This window comes from Elgaria multicarinata, chromosome 13 (genome assembly GCF_023053635.1).
Source record: "Elgaria multicarinata webbii isolate HBS135686 ecotype San Diego chromosome 13, rElgMul1.1.pri, whole genome shotgun sequence".
NCBI classification, from domain to species: Eukaryota; Metazoa; Chordata; class Lepidosauria; order Squamata; family Anguidae; genus Elgaria; species Elgaria multicarinata.
In genome coordinates, this window is record NC_086183.1 from 29,638,140 (window position 1) to 29,656,267 (window position 18,128).

General features: G+C 48.8%; 2 protein-coding genes across 4 annotated transcripts in view; both read left to right on the forward strand.

Moving 5' to 3' along the window:
* Positions 1-2,987, forward strand: part of AXL (AXL receptor tyrosine kinase) — a 67,846-nt gene extending 64,859 nt beyond the window's left edge. For both annotated transcript variants that reach the window (XM_063139715.1, XM_063139716.1), the window contains exon 20: positions 2,252-2,987. In XM_063139715.1, the coding sequence (XP_062995785.1) occupies positions 2,252-2,618 (367 nt within the window). In that variant the 3' untranslated portion in view covers positions 2,619-2,987. The remainder of the gene's footprint in view (positions 1-2,251) is intronic.
* An 11,428-nt stretch (positions 2,988-14,415) lies between these two features.
* Positions 14,416-18,128, forward strand: part of HNRNPUL1 (heterogeneous nuclear ribonucleoprotein U like 1) — a 29,373-nt gene continuing 25,660 nt past the window's right edge. For both annotated transcript variants that reach the window (XM_063140757.1, XM_063140758.1), the window contains exons 1-2: positions 14,416-14,681; positions 17,618-17,752. In XM_063140757.1, the coding sequence (XP_062996827.1) occupies positions 14,501-14,681; positions 17,618-17,752 (316 nt within the window). In that variant the 5' untranslated portion in view covers positions 14,416-14,500. The remainder of the gene's footprint in view (positions 14,682-17,617; positions 17,753-18,128) is intronic.

The following is an 18,128-nucleotide window of genomic DNA, read 5'->3' on the forward strand; positions in this document are numbered from 1 at the left end:
CTTTCTGAGTCCTGCAGAAAGTACGTTATTCCCCCGCCACCTTAAAGAACCCGATTGGAGTGGAGGAGGGGAAAGGATTTCATTCTGCACCACCACCATCCACTCCAATTGGGGCCTTTTCTATAATGTCCACGAAAGACCCACTTTCCCTTTAAGACCTCAATTGGAGCTCGGGGTGGGGGAATGATGTGCCTCAAGAAAGCATGTCACTCCCTCCTGCCATGCTAATGGCAGCCTTAAAGGGGAAGGTGTGTCATTCCAGGACATTATTGAAAATTATAGAAAATCCCCCCTGACACCATGGAAAGAACAAAAACAAGGACAAATCCGGGGAAATCCGGACAGTTGGTCACCCTAACTAAAACCACATTCCACCAGATATGATGTTGGAAATGCAACCAGGAGCTTCTGAACCACTCTCCATAGTGCAGGATAGCGATCAGAAATTTCCTTCTGTAACCAAATCTCCTGGTATGGAAAAGACCACCTTGAGCGCCCCCCTGCCGCCCCCTTGCCTCTTAACGCCCCCCTATGCAATCCCACCGCCCACCCACTTTGGGAACCACTGTTTTAGATCATGGATTTAATAGCCTTGCGAGAGGTTATGGTGTGTGTGTGTGTGTTAGATAGTTATATGTACAGCACAGAGCATTCTATGCTTTACAACTGCCTCTACATTGCTAGTATGTTAAAGAACCTCCCCCATCCCTCCCAAAAATGTTTGCCACCAGAAGAAAAAAGACATTGCTCCGTGCATGTGCAGCTTTGCGTTTTTAAACACACACAAAACATTGCACCATCATGATCGGAATAAAACAGACATTACTTCGGCTGCCCTGATTTACTTAGCGATCAGAAGCATTTTATTGTGGAATTAAAAAAAAGGGATGTTTTAAAATTAAAAATAAAACAACAAGCACCTGTAACCATGGCTGGCCACATCCCAGTACGAAAGGTATTTAAAAAATAAGAAGAAAGGACGCAGTGGCAAACGGCATGAGCCCAGGTGCTAGCATCGGGCCTTATTTTTTTAAAACAACAACAACAACATCACTGGGCAGTCCCATGGGAGCCCCTTGAAGCCCAGTTCTGGTTCTCGCATAAGAACATCAGAACATAAGAACAGCCATGCTGGATCAGACCAAAGGTCCATCTAGTCCAGCACTCCGTTCGCACAGTGGCCAACCAGCCATCGGCCGGGGACGAACAAGCAGGACATGGTGCAACAGCATCCTCTTGCCCATGCTCCCCAGCAACTGGTGCACACAGGCTTATTGCCTCGAATACTGGAGATAGCATGCAACCATCAGGGCTAGTAGCTGTTGGTAGCCTTTGCCTCCAGGAATTTATCCAACCCCCTTTTAAAGCCCTCCAAATGGGTGACCATCACTACATCCTGTGGTAGTGAGTTCCATAATTTAACTCTGCGCTGTGTGAAGAAGTCTTTCCTTTTATTTGTCCTGGATCTGTCACCCATCAGCTTCATGGGATGGCCCCAATGGGTTCTAGTATTTTGAGAGAGGGAGAAAAATGTCTCCCTATCCACATTCTCCATACCATGCATAATTTTGTACACCTCATAGAATCATAGAATAGCAGAGTTGGAAGGGGCCTACAAGGCCATCGAGTCCAACCCCCTGCTCAATGCAGGAATCCACCTTAAAGCATCCCTGACAGATGGCTGTCCAGCTGCCTCTTGAAGGCCTCTAGTGTGGGAGAGCCCACAACCTCCCTAGGTAACTGATTCCATTGTCGTACTGCTCTAACAGTCAGGAAGTTCTTCCTGATGTCCAGCCGGAATCTGACTTCCTTTAACTTGAGCCCGTTATTCCGTGTCCTGCACTCTGGGAGGATCGAGAACAGATCCTGGCCCTCCTCTGTGTGACAACCTTTTAAGTATTTGAAGAGTGCTATCATGTCTCCCCTCAATCTTCTCTTCTCCAGGCTAAGCATGCCCAGTTCTTTCAGTCTCTCTTCATAGGGCTTTGTTTTCAGACCCCTGATCATCCTGGTTGCCCTCCTCTGTCTCCCCTTAGCCTCCTCTTCTCCAAGCTAAACAATCCCAGTTGATGTAACCTTCCCTCATAGGGGAGATGCTCCAGCCCCTTAATCGTTTTAGTTGACCTTTTCTGCACTTTTCCCAGCTCTATAATATCCTTTTTTTAGGTGTGGTGACCAGAACTGTACACAACGTTCTAAATGTGGTCGCACCATAGATTTTTATGGACTCTCCCTTTTCCCACCCCTCCAGGTATGAGCTGATGTTGAGCTGCTGGGCCCTCAACCCGCGCGACCGTCCCAGCTTTGACATCCTGCACCAGGAGCTGGAGAAGATCCTCAAGTCCCTCCCGCTGGCCAAGGACCCGGAAGAGATCCTCTACGTTAACATGGATGACGGGGTGGCCCCCAGGGAGGCAGAGCTGGGCGCCGTGGGGGGCCTGGGTCCCGAGGAAGAGCTGCCGGCCAAGGAAAGCCAGTCGCTCAAGGCCGTGGTGACGGCAGCCGAGGTCCATCAGCCCCAGGCGATGGGCCGCTACGTCATGTGTCCCACCCCTCTGGAGAGCAGCCGGCTCCTGACTGAGTCCCCCAGCTGTGCTGCCACTGAAGAAGGGGCCTGAACGGGACATCCCAGTAGCTGGGATGGGGTGGGGGAAGGTTGCAAGCAATCCTACAGGTACAGTTCCACTCAGGGGTTGGGAGGACCCATCTCTGACGGGAGGGGGTCCAGTGGGTACTCACAAACCGAGACCCACCAACCCACCCACCCTTTTCTATGATGAACCACTGCCCCGACCTCTCTTTCCCTCTACAGTCTGCCTTTCCCTACTCAGCCCCTCCTTGTTTTAGAGGGGATTTGAACCAATCAGTCCCTGAGTGTGTCTCACGCCCATCGTCCCCTTCTGCCTCCTGCCCCGACACTCGGTACATGTACTGGCACGCTCATCCCCGCGTCGCCAGCATAAGGCTGGGATGTACTGCTCTAGACTCCAGAGGTCGGAGATGTGGAGAAAGGCCTTCTCAGGTTATGGGGGGGGGGAAGGGTCAATTGAGGGGATTTAGTGAGTAACCTGACGGAGCAGATGTTGCCCCTCTACCCGTTAAAGGGAATTTAGCAATCTGATGTCCCATTTCTTCCCCACCCCCCACCCCAACTCCGTGGTCCAAATTTAGCTGGCTCCCACCAGCTAACGGGTACTGGGGTTGCCACCTTTGCAGGAGGGGAGGGGTGGGCTGCTCCTGTGACTTTAACGGCAGCCTGACGTACGGCAATTGAGCGGGTGAAGCTTTTCTTGGCATGGAGAAGCTGCAGCAGGGAAAAATCTTCCCCTGTACGTCTGTCTGCTGTTAAAGTCGCAGGAGCAGGGCTGGTAAAAAAATAAAATAAAATGGTGACGGCCCTCAGGATTGCTTTCGGTATAGCCAAATGCCAGCGGTACGTGCGTTCCTCCTCCCCGGCTTATTTCACTGCCAGCTGTTTCACTGCCATGTCTCCTAGGATGCCTTTCCAGCAGGGGTTAATGAAATAGAGGCACCAGGAGGTTCTTAGCTGCCCAGATCGGGCAGGACTGACTTGTCATTTTGTGGCGACGGAAATGCACTCTGTATATGCACAGGCGCACCCTCCTTTGTTACCCTTGCTTCTCCCTGGCATTCAAAATGGATTCCGGAGATTAATTTTGGCTCCGATTTCTGCCCCGCAGAGCAGGTATCCACCCTGTTTATTTTGTGGACAGTACCAAATTCTCCTCCACAATTGCTGGAATTTAGGCAGGATTAGAGTCACCCATTTGTAGGTTATTGGGGACAACCGTTTAGACAAAGCCGAGTTGCCCAGGGCAATCTCCTGGGCACCCATTGGCTGTGGGGCAAGGCTGCTGCAGCAGGGCACAAGAAGAAATTATGACCCAGTTAGGGTACAAGAGATTAAAATGCCTTTAGACATTTCCCTCCCTTCTTCTGGGAGAATTTTGAAGCATATTTAAGATGGGAGAAGAAGGGAGCAAGTGGAGTCTTCATGCCTTCACGCCCAAGTAGGTCGGAGCCTGCCTGGTAGTATCGAGGTTAGCTAGTGCTGAAAATGTTAAGGTTGACACACCTTTTTCCTCTGGCAAAAGCTTCTCTGCCTTTAACAGCTGCAGACAGGCAGGAATTCAACAGGTGCACTGTTCCCCACCACTGCATGTTCAGCCCTACCTGCTGAATATTTGTCTGTCGTGCAGATATTACAGACCCTGCCTGATCACAGTCAACCTTTTCCCCAAGTTGGAGCAGACATTTAGATAAGCATTTCCTGAATTAACCAGATGTCCTGAGCAAGGTCAGCTGAATACGACCGCCATGGACCTCGTGATGCGAAATGGACAGTATTTGTGAACACAGCCAAGCTAGGATTCCTTCTGAGCAAACTCCTGTCATTTCAGTGTAGCATACTTCCATCAGAATCCTGTGCAACCCCACAATGAAACAAGTGAAGGTTGGGCAAAACAGAATTACCTACTGGCATTTTAGTCCTTTTTTTGGTTAGTAACCATCCCACCTTTTGCATTTCTGCACACATGCCCATAATTGCCAAAAATCCCTTATTTCGAGAATATCACACCTCCGCAGAAGAAGAAAGCAATTCCTTCCAGATCTGCACCAAGCAGGATATAACACGTTGAAAATAGTATCTATAATGTGTCCTGGCTGGGCCCGAACAGTTTATAAACCGTTATAAAGCAGTAGTGTAGATCCTGGCCTTGTTTCGGAGCTGAGATCCACACCGCTTCAGTTTTATGACACTCCCTAGTTCAGGTTTCTCAATGCTTCCCTTGAACCTCTCACAGTGCTTTGGAAACTTCAGAGCGAATTCACAAGTTCTATTTCAGACACAATGGAGGTTCCTTCTTGATAACTTGGACAGCCTGGAATCGCTTACGTTAGTAATCATGCCATAATGGCTCATTCCCACTTGCTGCATTTGGCAATTTCGCAGCAGTAAGAGCCAGGTAGAGAGGTGGCATGTTCTGGCAATTGCCCGTTGCACATTCACAGTCCCTTGGGCTGGAAATACCTTGCAGTCTTTTTCTGAGAGCTGACAGTGGTTTGCAAGAAGGCTGTCTACTTGTGGTGTGTATATTCATCCCACTTTCACTTTGGATTAAACAGGCTTTGCAGGGTTTTGTGTTCAAATCCTGCCGCAGCTGTTTGATCAGAAGCAACCATGCAACGAAAATGTCTGTAGACCACTTCCACGCTCTCAAAAGCTATGGTCTGGCTCCAGCCTTGAACTAAAGGCCTTTCCGCACAGTTATTATTATTATTTGCACAATAAATGCACATTTGTTACTGATTTGTTCTGTACAGTCCATATGGCATCCCCTGTAGTTTTCAGCAGCAGCACTTTGCATCAAAAGCCAGCTTACCCATAAGCCATTGCAAGCTTAGGGTCTGTCCAGTCGTGAATACTTTGAGCAGAACAACTAGGGTTTTAGCCTACTTTGCCATGTTTTGTTCGCACTTTCTGTGTGTTTAGGGCAGAAGCTGGCTGTGCATTGCTCCAATTGGCTTGTGACATCAGGAACCCACATTCCTGAGAACAGTGTTTTTTTTAAGGCTAAAAATCAAGTTGATTTTCTTTTTTTAAAAAAAAGATGCTGAACAAAAATCAGATAAGTTTGCAAGCAGCAGTTGAAAGTGTTACCTTCTGTAAGTCGGACAGTCTACCTGAAGTGAAAAAAGCAGGCAACTCTACCAGCATCAGGTCAGCTGGAAGCTTTGTGTGTATGTGAATTGTATTTTAAGGTACGTCCGTATGTGCCTTTGGATCGGCTTTCCCCAACATGGTGCCCTCCAGGTGTGTCGGGCTACAACTCTCAGAATTCACAGCCAGCCTGGGCATTGGCTGTTGCAATCCCAAACATCCGGAGGGCACCACGTTGGGGAAAGCTGCCTTAGAGATCTTAATTCGCAGGTGTCGCACAGGAGCCAAAAATGGGACAGGCAGCAAGGGGATCTATGGCCCACCCGAACCAGAGCAGGCGGACTGGTGAACCTTGTTATGGGCCTAAGCCTGGCCTACTTACATACTCTTCTCTGTCGCTGTGCTGCTAACTGCTCCCCAGTTCCGTGGCCTCAGTGCCAGAAATCCCTGGAGGCAACAGGGCTGCATCCTATGACGGTGCACAGTGACGCGGCACTATCTTGTCCTGTGTCGTAGACACCGCTTTTCAGAGTGGCAGGCGAGAGAGGGGAGACAAACCATGGCTGTTTCTTCTGCCCCTGAAACTGACACACCCTGCCCAGCCCTGGTTTCCCGGATCCCAGCTGGCCCCAGAGCCTGGGAGAGGTTTTAGGGGGAACCAGTAGTCAGGGGAAGGATCCAGACCAGCACCCCTCTCCTGCCCACAGCTGTACAGCAGATCTTTATTCAAACCCTGGGTTTGCCGCTGCTCTCCCATCTAGTTTAGGGTTTTAACTTGTGGCAGACCTGCCAAAACAACTGGCCCCCTCCTCTCTTAGCTTGCACAGAGAGACGTGGTTGCTCACCCTGGCCTCTTTTTAAAGAAATTCATAATCTTCTGAATCATGTTTTCAGTGACTACATTTCAGGTGTAAAGTCATGTTTTCCATTCCTCCTGCTGAAAGGCTTCGGTACAATCCGTCTCCCCGTTGAATTGTGAAAGGGAAGGTTGGACTGGGGGAATTGGATGCTTTCTGCACGGTCTCTGTTGTTGGCCTGAGGGGACTTCTAAGTGCGATTACGTTAAAATCACCGTTTTTCTGCCTGCTGCGCTGATGTCTCTGTAGAACGGTCGACTTTGTTTTGCTACAGATTCTTATGAATGAAATGTGTGGGTTGTGTTTTTTTTTATAAATATATATAAATATAAATGTATATACTTTTTTAAAAAATGCTGTATATTAAATGTTTTTCCACTGCCTTACTTTTGTACAAACACATTTCCCTCTCAGGGCAAGGTCTGTTTTTAGAGAGAGAGAGAGAATGCTCTGTGATATATTTTGCTTATAAATAAAGACTTCCTTTAAAAGAAAAAGAAAAAAGGACAATCTGGATCTAGACAAATTCCACAGGGAAAACCAAAGATACGGGGAGGGAGGGGATCAAAAATCAGTGGTGGAAAATGTGCTTTGCTTGGACGAGGTGCCAAATTCAATCCCGGCATCTTCCCTTAAAAGCAACCCCGGCTGCAATCATTTGTACAGTTGTAGCTCGGATGTTGAATGGCAACTTTCCTCAGCCTGTTGCCTTCCAGATACGTTAGACTACAAATTTCATCATCCTCAGCCCATGAAGGAAGTCTGATCCCATTGTGATCCCGTAGCTCTTTCCTTCTGAGCATAGGTGTGCACAAGGGGTGTGCCTGGTGTGCCCAGGCATGCCCTAATGTCTCAATAGGCATCTCTTCAATCTTCCCCTCACCTGCAACGGCCCTCCCACAGTCAGACAAGCCGAACGTGGAGTTAGGGCACCAGTGTCTAATAAATAAATGAATAAACAAATGTTCTTTATGACTGAGTATTCAATAAGTGTTCACCTTTTAAAAAAATCCCTTGGTGCACACACTAATGAAATGTGGTGTGCACGCCTATGCTTCTGAGGAAATCGCCTTTTCTCAACAAACGCAACCACCTTTTGCCACGGGGGAAATGCCGTCTCTCCCGCAGCCCTTGCCCCTGCCGGCACATGGTGTGGAACGTATGGATTATGATTGTGGGCCTGGCATGGGCACTATTGTCTAGTGCCCATGCCGTCACTAATAACAGGCAACCCAAGCCCAGCTGGTCCAGGTGGTAAATCTACAGGTGGCAAATTTGTGAGTCCAAAAGATGCTGCCCCTAAATTACCTGGCTGTTTGATCCTGCTTGAAACAGGGCCAAGGAGAAGAAGTCGGCCTAAGAGAAGGCCCACATGCACACACCCATAGCACTAAGTAGATATCCCAGGGTGTTCTTTTTCCTGAGTGGGACTCCATCCAGGCCTAACCACATAAGGAAGCTTGCATGGCCACACTATCACGTAGAAGGCGGCAACGGTCATCCGAATCTCTGCTTCTGATGGCAGAAAGGCTCAGCTCCTTGTAGTGTTGTGTCCATGACACTCACGCTGTTTTTTGTACATTTATTTATTTATTTTTGTCTTTTTTCTCTTTAAAAATTGAATGCTCACATGTCCTTTTAAAAGCACATTAATCTTCCGGCCTTCAGATCTGCTACTTGTCATCCTCCTTGTGGTAAAATAGCCAATGTGGGTGTGAAATAGGCCTAGGAGGAGTAGCAGTGCTGAAGTGAGGTGAAGGGACCAGTGGTAGTTGGCTGCCTGGCTGCCCTCCGTCACATCCCTGGGCCAAACCTTAGCAGGGGTGGCGCTCCAGATGTTTTGACCTCCAGATGTTTTGACCAAAACAACTCCCATTCTCCTTCACCACTGGCGGGGCTGGCTAGCACACTGATGGGAGTTGTAGGCCCAAACATCTGGAGGGTTACAAATTGCCCATCCTTGCCTTAGAGCCAAATGGCAACCTGGGCAGCTCTGGGCTTGAACGAGCTGGCAGAAGGCTGTTCCGGGTTTTCTGAGGATGCCAAAAGTCCCAGCCTTCCGCTCGCGATGTTCCTTCGCGTGACCTGAGCCAGAAGGGGTTGTTTACTTCTGAAGTCGATGCAGTGGGGGCCATGCGTTTCGCGCTCTGCCCTCCCCCCTTGCTACGCGGGGGGGGGTACCCCCATCAATAGGCACATTCAGGGTTTGCCCGCCCTAATTGTTGGTGTCTCAGTTCAAGTGAGTAACTGAGAACAAGGCCGTCCATTGAGGGGGGGGGGATCTCTCACCGCAAGCATCTCCCTCATAATCTGGGGCAAGGGATTAAGCTCTTTTGCAATTGTCCCCAGAACTTGATGGGGAGAGGCTAACCACTCCCCCCCCACACACACACACCCGGGGCCCATCACAAACGCCACTCTGTCTCCCTGAAGCCTCGGAGGGAGAGGAGGGTTGAAAAGGGGGCAGACGGGTGGGGAGCGAAATAGAATCATAGAATCATAGAATAGCAGAGTTGGAAGGGGCCTACAAGGCCATCGAGTCCAACCCCCTGCTCAATGCAGAGATCCACCCTAAAGCATCCCCGACAGATGCTTGTCCAGCTGCCTCTTGAAGGCCTCTAGTGTGGGAGAGCCCACAGCCTCCCTAGGTCACTGATTCCATTGTCGCACTGCTCTAACAGTCAGGAAGTTTTTCCTGATGTCCAGCTGGAATCTGGCTTCCTTTAACTTGTGCAAATGAAGCCAACCCCAAATGGTGGTGAACCGCCTGCCATGACACGACACAGGCTCTTTACAACAGGCCTGTCCGCGGACACTCCCTGCTCAAGCTAAGCGCCACCACTTTATGAGCCTGAGGTGAGGGACAAACACCACCTTTCTACAAACTATGTGAAGGAAGGGATTAAACAGGAATAATTTCAGGAATAAAATAATGCGCTGTGAATTATATGTGCTGATGGTGAATTAATGTCAGAACGGGTGTTATAGGTATAAAACTGCAGATGATAAATGCCAAGGAGACACGTGGGATTTTTGTGGTAGTAAAACAAACTGAGTAAAAATTTATTTCAACGTTCACAAACTTTGTTTCATAATAAAACTTTTCAGACCCTTGTTAAAACCTCTCATCCAATCCTTTCTTCTCATACACGCTTTCCTTTCTCTCACACCTTCACTCTTGAACTTTCTTTATTATCAGGATTGTTTAATATGCACCAACTGACTATCTGCACACTACCCTCAAAAGACAACCCACTTTACTCTGATCCTCTAATTCTCCCCTCGAATTAAAGTACTTTAAAAACAACACCCCCCTATCATCTCAGTCATTCCCTTATATATCGTCCTTCCCCCTCCTAAGATATTCAATCTCCACCCACTCAGGTCAACATTTTAAACACAATAGACTTACAAATCCTACACATTCATTAGGGAACTGACTTGTGGGGTGTAATGCCACAACGCCCATGTATCCATGGAGCAAGATTCGGTGGCTTGGCTTGCCTCAAAACCTTCCTTTATAGCCTTTTTAGAGCTAGAAACCTGTCCCAGGTCTGAATCTTCATTCATTACATTTATATATAACCTTTTTTTCTTCCAAGGAGACCAAGGCGGCATACATGATCCTTCTGCTCTCCATATTATCCTCACAACAACCTTGTGAGGTAGGTTACGCTGAGAGTCAGTGAATGGCCCAAAGGCATCCAGTGAGCTTCCATGGCCAAGCAAGCATTTCAATTCAGGTCTCCCAAGTCCTAGTCCAACACTACTCTAATCACTGCATTGACTCTCAACAGGTTCAAAGGCTCCAATGGCCAGGCTGACTGCTGCTGATGGGAACTGTAGTCCAACACATCTGGAGGGCACCAGGTTGGGGAAGACTGGTATAGACTAGAGCAGAGCAACATGCAGACCTCCAGATGTTCTGGCCTACAACTCCCATCAGCCTTAGCCAGTATTGCCAATGGTGAGGCATGATAGGAGTTGGAGGCCAAACTACAGCATGGGAAAATTGGAGACAGGCCAGCCTAAAAGATCAGAGGGAGGTTACACCCCCACCCCCCAAAAAAGTAGGGTGGTCAGTTAATCTCGTTTGCAGGCCTTTTAAAGGAAAAATTGAAAACGGTTTTTTAATTATTGGTTTGTTAAAAATAGTTTACGGTGGGCAGAGAAAATGGCCTCCGTAGCCCACCCCTAGCTATAGGCCTGAGACAGGCCACTTTCAAAATCAGGCAATGGGTTACTGTGAAAGTTCACAGAAGTAAATACATTTACATGCCGCTTATGGTGGATCCACACACATGGGATATTTATGCTACCACGGCCACGCTCTCGCCTAGTCTCTTAAAAGCAGGATTGCAATGGTCCTTCCACAAGTGCATCAATACTACGCTTTATCCCCATTCTTGGCCACACACGACACTGTTGAAAGAACGGCACATGGCAACCAGTTCTCTGCGCTTTTACTTTCTCTCAGGTTGAAGCAGGCGCACCTGTGCCTATGGCTACCTGGGCAGTGGATTTTTTTTAAAAAAAATGTGGGGGCATTAGCAAAACAACATGTGGAGTAATTTGGGGCCAGGTATCCACGATCTATACTTATTAATTAGAGTGGGATAGGCCTATTGGTTGTGAGAGTTGTGACCCAGTGGGGTGTAAAGAACGCATTTTATCTCTGGCAAAGTCAGTGTTGTGGGTTGGGAAACTGATGTCATTTCTGGTCTGCATATGACACAACTGCCCTCTACTGGTCAAAGGCACGGAGGAAGAAATTTAACGTTTAATCAATTAATCTGGAATAATTCATCAGCTAAGCTCTACAGCACTAGAGGTGGCCTTACCCATTTATGTCAGAGATGCCACAGACTGACAAGGTGAGTAGACGTCAGGAATTTTCACCAGTGATTGGGGTATCTATTTCTCTCCGCCTTTCCCTTAGATCCAGGGCTCTGACACTTGGCAGTGAAAATACTATAAAGTACGTGAGAGGTGAGCTGTTTGTGGCAGGCTGATGTCCAGCCGGAATCTGGCTTCCTATAACTTGAGCCCGTTATTCCGTGTCCTGCACTCTGGGATGACCGAGAAGAGATCTTGGCCCTCCTCTGTGTGACAACCTTTTAAGTATTTGAAGAGTGCTATCATGTCTCCCCTCAATCTTTCTGTTCTCCCAGGCATTTAGCAATATGTAATGAGCCTGGGTCTGTTTTTTTGGCTCATTGTTTGCCAAATTGAAAATGGAACCAGTGACCTAGGGAGGTTGTGGGCTCTCCCACACTAGAGGCCTTCAAGAGGCAGCTGGACATCCATCTGTCAGGGATGCTTTAGGGTGGATTCCTGTATTGAGCAGGGGTTGGACTCAGTGGACTTAGAGGCCCCTTCCAACTCTAGTATTCTATGATTCTATGAAATGAGGGTACGACCACTGAAACTAGTCTCTCCAGTAGTCACCCGCCTGACTTCATTCACTAAAGGTACCTGGAAAAGATATGAGTATAAACTGACCTAAAGGTCCAGATAGGTATAGAGGGCAGGAGATGCTCCTTCAGATAACCTAATCCCAAGCTGTTTAGAGTTTGTGTCAAGGTTAACACCACCATTTTCCATCGTTCCCAGAAACAGTCTGAGAAGCCAGTGCAGAATGTGGCATGACATGATCCTATTGCCCAGTTCCAGTTCACAATCTGGCTGTCTTATTTTGGACTAGCTGAAGTTTCCGGGCTGTTTTTAAAGGCAGGAATGCTTTGCAGTAATCCAACGGGGAGATTACCTGAGCATGGGTAATGACAGCAAAACTATCTCAGTCCAGAGAGGGTCGCAGTTGGTGCATCATGGAACCCATTACCCTGCTCCATTCATGGAAGTTTTCAGGTGTGTGTGTGTGTGTCTGTGTGTGTATAGTCCAGGAGTCATCATCTTCCAGTCCTGTGTTTTATTACCACTTCTACCGACTTTTCCCTTAATGCAGAAAACACGCTAAGATGGGACAGCTGCATGCAGTCTTCTGATTACTACAGCTAGGAGCCCTTTGTCAGTCTAAGCTGATACATGGAGGCCACTTGTACCTCCAGTACAATATTGAACCCAAGAGCATTTGCAGGTTGCACCTCTAATCTGTTACGGGGAAGTGAAAACTAGTGGAGGCTGCTGGCTCTGTTGTCAGTGGGGCGGTGAAACTGCTCTGCGCTTTAGTCAGAACTCTAAAGGAGCTATCCTCGTCTAGTCCATTTCAGTGACCAGGCACTTGGAAGTCTTTACTTGGAAGTAACTTGCACTACATTCTGTCTACAGTGTACAAATTGCTCACCCTTGCTTTAAAATATTGCTGTTTCAATTTTTTTTTTAGCCAAATATAGCCCACCGCCAGATAAATCTGACAAAAATACACTCCAGAGATGCAGCTGGTTGTATATTAAACTCTTCAGGCTGTGAACAACAGACATGCAACAAGGCAGGGGAATAGCGTGTTAAAAGCCTTCTCTGGCGGCATCTAAAGTGTACTTCTGAAGTCTCACTAAAATCAAAACGGGTGGGAGCTTCCTTCAAAGGAAACATGCATAGGATTGCACTAAAAAAACCTGAACTTTTACCTTATTATTATTTATTATTATTTATTTATATAGCACCATCGATGTACATGGTGCTGTACAGATAACACAGTAAATAGCAAGACCCTGCCGCATAGGCTTACAATCTAATAAAGTTGTAGTAAACAATAAGGAGGGAAAGAGAATGCAAACAGGGACAGGGAAGTGTAAACAGGCACCGGGAAGGGTGAAGCTAACAGTATAGAGTCAGAACAAACTCAAAGTTTAAAAGCTATAGGGATGCTTCTACATTTCTGCCTGCGGGGCTGCTGCTAATGGCACAGAAGCAGGGCCAGTAAGAATGCATTGTACTTGTGGGCTATTTGGAGAAAGACATATTTCTGGGGCTACAAGCCAATGGGCCGGATCCAGTCATGCTTAGAGTAGCCCCATTGAAATGGGTGAGACTTAAATTAGTCATGATTAACTTATCCCATCAGTTTCAAGGGGTCTGCTCTAAGTATGACTAACAGCGCAATCCTATGTGTATCTACTCAGGAGTAAGCCCCATTGAGTTCAGTGGGAACTACTCTCAGGTAAATGTATATAGGATTTCAGTTTCCTTCCTGCCCCCTTTTCTGATGATTATGCTACATGTTGTTGTTTTAGATTTTATTGTTTTATTTGCTTTTCACCAAAAGATTATGTAACCCGCTTTGATCCCTATTGAAGGGCAAAAGTGGGATATAATTTCAATTCATACATCAAAGCCCAGGCGATGGCAAAGACATGACACCAGAGAGGGTTCCCCCTCCTTCGCCCCAGTTATTTATCCAATAGAAATGCTACGTGCAACCGCATCCGCTAGAAATTGTCTCATTCATGACTATTTGCCTGCAAAAACGAAGCTTACGCAAGGCTTAGCCAATAGGAAAGGCAGAAAAATCCCTCCACGAACAAACAACCTACGCTTCAACCAATGGGAAGTAAAAAGGGGAGGGGGACTTGCGATTGGTCTTCAGGAACTTGACCCAACCTCTCTCGTTTGTCAATCAGTTCCCCCCCCCCCCCGCTTCCCTTTCCCAGACCAGTTTCATCTAACGGGAAGGCGGGGAGCGAACGAGCTATCAATAGCCAATGAGAAAGCTCTTTATAGATTTGCCAATACCTTTGTCCAATGAATGAGCCTTACTCACAGTCAGGGAACGAGCGGGAGACGGAGGGAAAGAGAGGAGGGCGCAGAGGTAGGGAACATGGAACCCAATCAGGGAGCGCCTTACATTCCTCCTCTTGACGGCTGGCCAACCAGAGGGGCCGGCGCATGGCGGCGCCGCTCTGAGAGGAGAGGAGGGTGAGGGCGGCCATTTTGAGTCGGGCCCGGAACGGAGGCTCGATGGCCGGGCAACCGCGACGCTGCGGCGGGGTTTGAGCGGGCCATGGACGTGCGGAGGCTGCGCGTCAACGAGCTGAAGGAGGAGCTGGGCCGTCGCGGCCTCGATACCCGCGGGCTGAAGGCCGAGTTGGCGGAGCGGCTGCAGGCGGCGCTAGAAGCGGAGCAGGGCCGTGGCGGAGCGCCTGGACCGGGCTCGGGCAGAGATCCGCTGTCTGACGGACATTGTAAGCGGAAGGGAAGGGCCGGGATGCCTCGCTCCGGAGCAGGGCGGGGGTGCTCCGGGCCCTCCCGTTAGAGAAGGCGCGGGCCTCCCGGTGCAGCTCCGAGCTGGGGACCTCGGCTCTCCCGGTGAACCTCTGCACCGGGGGACGGCGGGCCTCTGGTCCTCTTCCACCCGTTAGCGGGCGTGTGGGCCCCTCGGTGCGTCTCCGCGATGGGGGCCGCGGTCCTCCGGCCCTCTTCCACCCTTCAGAAGGCATGTGGGCCCCGGGGTGGAGCTCTGCGCTGGGGACGGGGGGGGGTCTCCCGGTGCAGCGGACTCGGGGCTTTCTCGTGCGAGCCCTCGGTGCGTGGGTCCCCTGGGGCAGCTCCGCGCTGGGCCGCAGGACTCCTTCGGCCCCGTTGTGCAGAAAGGTTGGAGAGGCGCTCGCAGGGGGGGGGTCTCCGCAACAGACCCGGGTGCGGCTCTGTGCTGGGGATCGCGGCTCCTTTGCCCTCGTTCTTCCGGGAGAGCCGGAGCCCCGTGGTGCAATTCCCTGCTAAGGCCTGCTGGTTCCCTGGTGGGTTTTCTAGCGTAGTTCTTCTGGGAGAGACCCCACTGGTGCAGCTCCGTGCTGGGAGCCTCTGTCATCGTTTTGCTGTAGGGCCCCCAGATGAGTCCGCTTGTGGAGCTCGGGGGCGGGGTGGGGTGGGGCGTATTCCTCAGCAGCAGGTGATGAGGGGACCAGGGTGGCCTTTTCTCATCGCGGTTCTAAACTTTTGCCCGGTTGCCGAGGCATTCCTAGAGCTCTCCTCTGACAAAGGATAGAGATGCCGGGTGGTTGGGGGGGGGGGGGGGAAACTTGCAAAGGTGATGTACATGGAGTGCTTTGGTTAAAATGCACTCTTATCAATGCTAAAGGTTGTTGATGATACTCTTCGCTGGGCAAATTCGGGTTGAATCGCATTTAGCATCTGATGCTGAAAAGAGTAAAAAAAAAACACCCCAAAGAATCCTCCCTAGCCGAGGATAATAGAAAGATGAGCACTTGATCTTGCTCTCTTGTTTGCAAACACCCCTCCCAGACTTGATATTATTATTATTATTTATTTATATAGCACCATCGATGTACATGGTGCTGCACAGATTACACAGTAAATAGCAAGACCCTGCCGCATAGGCTTACAATCTAATAAAGTTGTAGTAAACAATAAGGAGGGAAAGAGAATGCAAACAGGCACCGGGTAGGGTGAAGCTAACAGTATAGAGTCAGAACAAACTCAAAGTTTAAAAGCTATAGGGAAAAGAAAAGTTTTTAGCTGAGTTTTAAAAGCTGTGATTGAGTTGGTAGTTCTCAAGTGTTCTGGAAGAGCGTTCCAGGCATGAGGGGCAGCAGAGGAAAAAGGATGAAGCCGAGTAAGGGAAATGGAGGTCCTTGGGCAGGCGAGAAGCATGGCATCAGAGGAGCGAAGAGCACGAGCGGGGCAATAGTGTGAGATGAGAGAGGAGAGATAGGCAGGAGCTAGACCGTGAAAAGCTTTGAAGGTCAACAGGAGAAGTTTATATTGGATTCTGGAGTGAATTGGAAGCCAATGAAGAGATTTCAGAAGTGGAGTGACATGGTCAGAGCGGCGGGCCAGGAAGATGATCTTAGCGGCAGAGTGGTGGACAGAGACTAGTGGACTGATGTGAGATGAGGGGAGGCCAGAGAGAAGGTGGTTGCAGTAGTCCAACCGAGAGATAACCAGTGCGTGAACGAGAGTCTTGGCAGAAGAGACAGACAAAAATGGTTGAATCCTGGCAATATTATACAGGAAGAAACGACAAGATTTAGCTACTGCCTCGATATGAGGAATAAAGGAGAGCGAGGAATCAAATATAAAGCCAAGACTACGAGCTTCCTTGACCGGAGTAAGCGTGACATCGTTGACAGATATGTATGTTGACTTGTCATCTTGTAAGATTCGAGGCATGATTTCTCCCTGTCGTCATGACAGACATTTAGGCCTGTCACTCTGGAAAACATAAAGCCTTTTCGCACACTCTTTCACGCCCTGTTGTTTGTCTGACATCCAGATATCTTTCCTCCAGGTAGCACTTGGTTGCTAGGGCTTACTATATTTTCTGAGCACCTGGAATACTCTTTTGCCCTGGGGAAGCTGCAGCTTTTTCTGTAGATAGCACAGCTGTGTTCTAGGTGAGGGGAGTGTCCCTTCAGAGCAGGGAAGCATCGCCAAGGCTTGTGATCAGTAGATTAGGGGAGGGGAGGATTGGCATCAAGACCCGAGTTTGGAAAACGCGTGTGTGAGTTCAAGGGCGATGGGCTGTCCTCGGGGAGTGAAGAGGTGTTGCCCATTCTGTGTAGAAATGGTTGAATATACAGGAGAGATGAGCTTGGGTGGGGAGTTTCTGTCCATTTGTGCACAGTGGACTTAAAATATGAGATTTCCCTTCATTGGTATTTGGTGTGGTGTGGTGGGTGTGCAGTTCCTGCTGCTCTCCTTCATTTTCCAGCCCTGGCTTATACATTTGGCATAATCAGAGGATAAGGCTTTTCTTTGACTGTACTATTTTCATGCTTCCCCCCCTCCCCTTGGGATGTGTTGGGGAGGGAATCTTGCCAAGAAAAACAGCATGTGTGGAAGAAGAGTAGACCGAATCCTTGTCCCTGACATTGTAATTTATCACATGCAGTGAGTTTCTTCCCCAGGAGGAACTTTCGAACATGAATGTCACCCACTGCCTTATCTGCACCCTCTAATAATGTAGTCCAGAAAAAGCTGCTGCCACCAGGTTCTGCTGAAGCTATAAACTGGCCTCAGTCGTGCACACACAACCCATTTGCCACGACCTACCCTCAGCTGTTAAGAAATGCTGGAGAATGTGTTTTCAAAGTCGGGATTGGAATGGATAGAATGGAGTAGTTGCTCTTACCGATGTCCTTGTGTTTCCCATTTCAAGATGGCATCCATGACGATGCTCCCACGGACGACCTGCAAGGATACCAGTCTTTTGAGCATTGCAACATTAAACAAGAGAATGAATCTGGGTATGAGAGGGGACCTATAGATCAAGATCATTCTGGATTACGTTCAGGTACAGTCTGAAGTTTTAAAAACAGGCTTTTGCCACAAGCTGATGGGGTTCACACGACACGCTAAATCAACTAGTGTGGGCTGTTGTTGATCCGTGGGTTATTGTGTTGCCTTTACACAGCATCTTTCTGCAAGGTGGGTTATGTCTGAACGCAGCGTGCTTTCCACAGGGCTGCTCGTTAACCATGCAGTGTGGCTTGTTAACCATCCTGAACAACCCAATGACACGCCATGGGTTCTCAAGAAGAAGAAGAAAAATCTTGTTTGAGAAAAATAACTCACACTGCATGTTTAACAAGCCACCCTGCAAAAAACGCGCTGTGTTCAGACAACACGATAATCCACCCTGCGGAAAACACGCTCCATTCAGACAACAC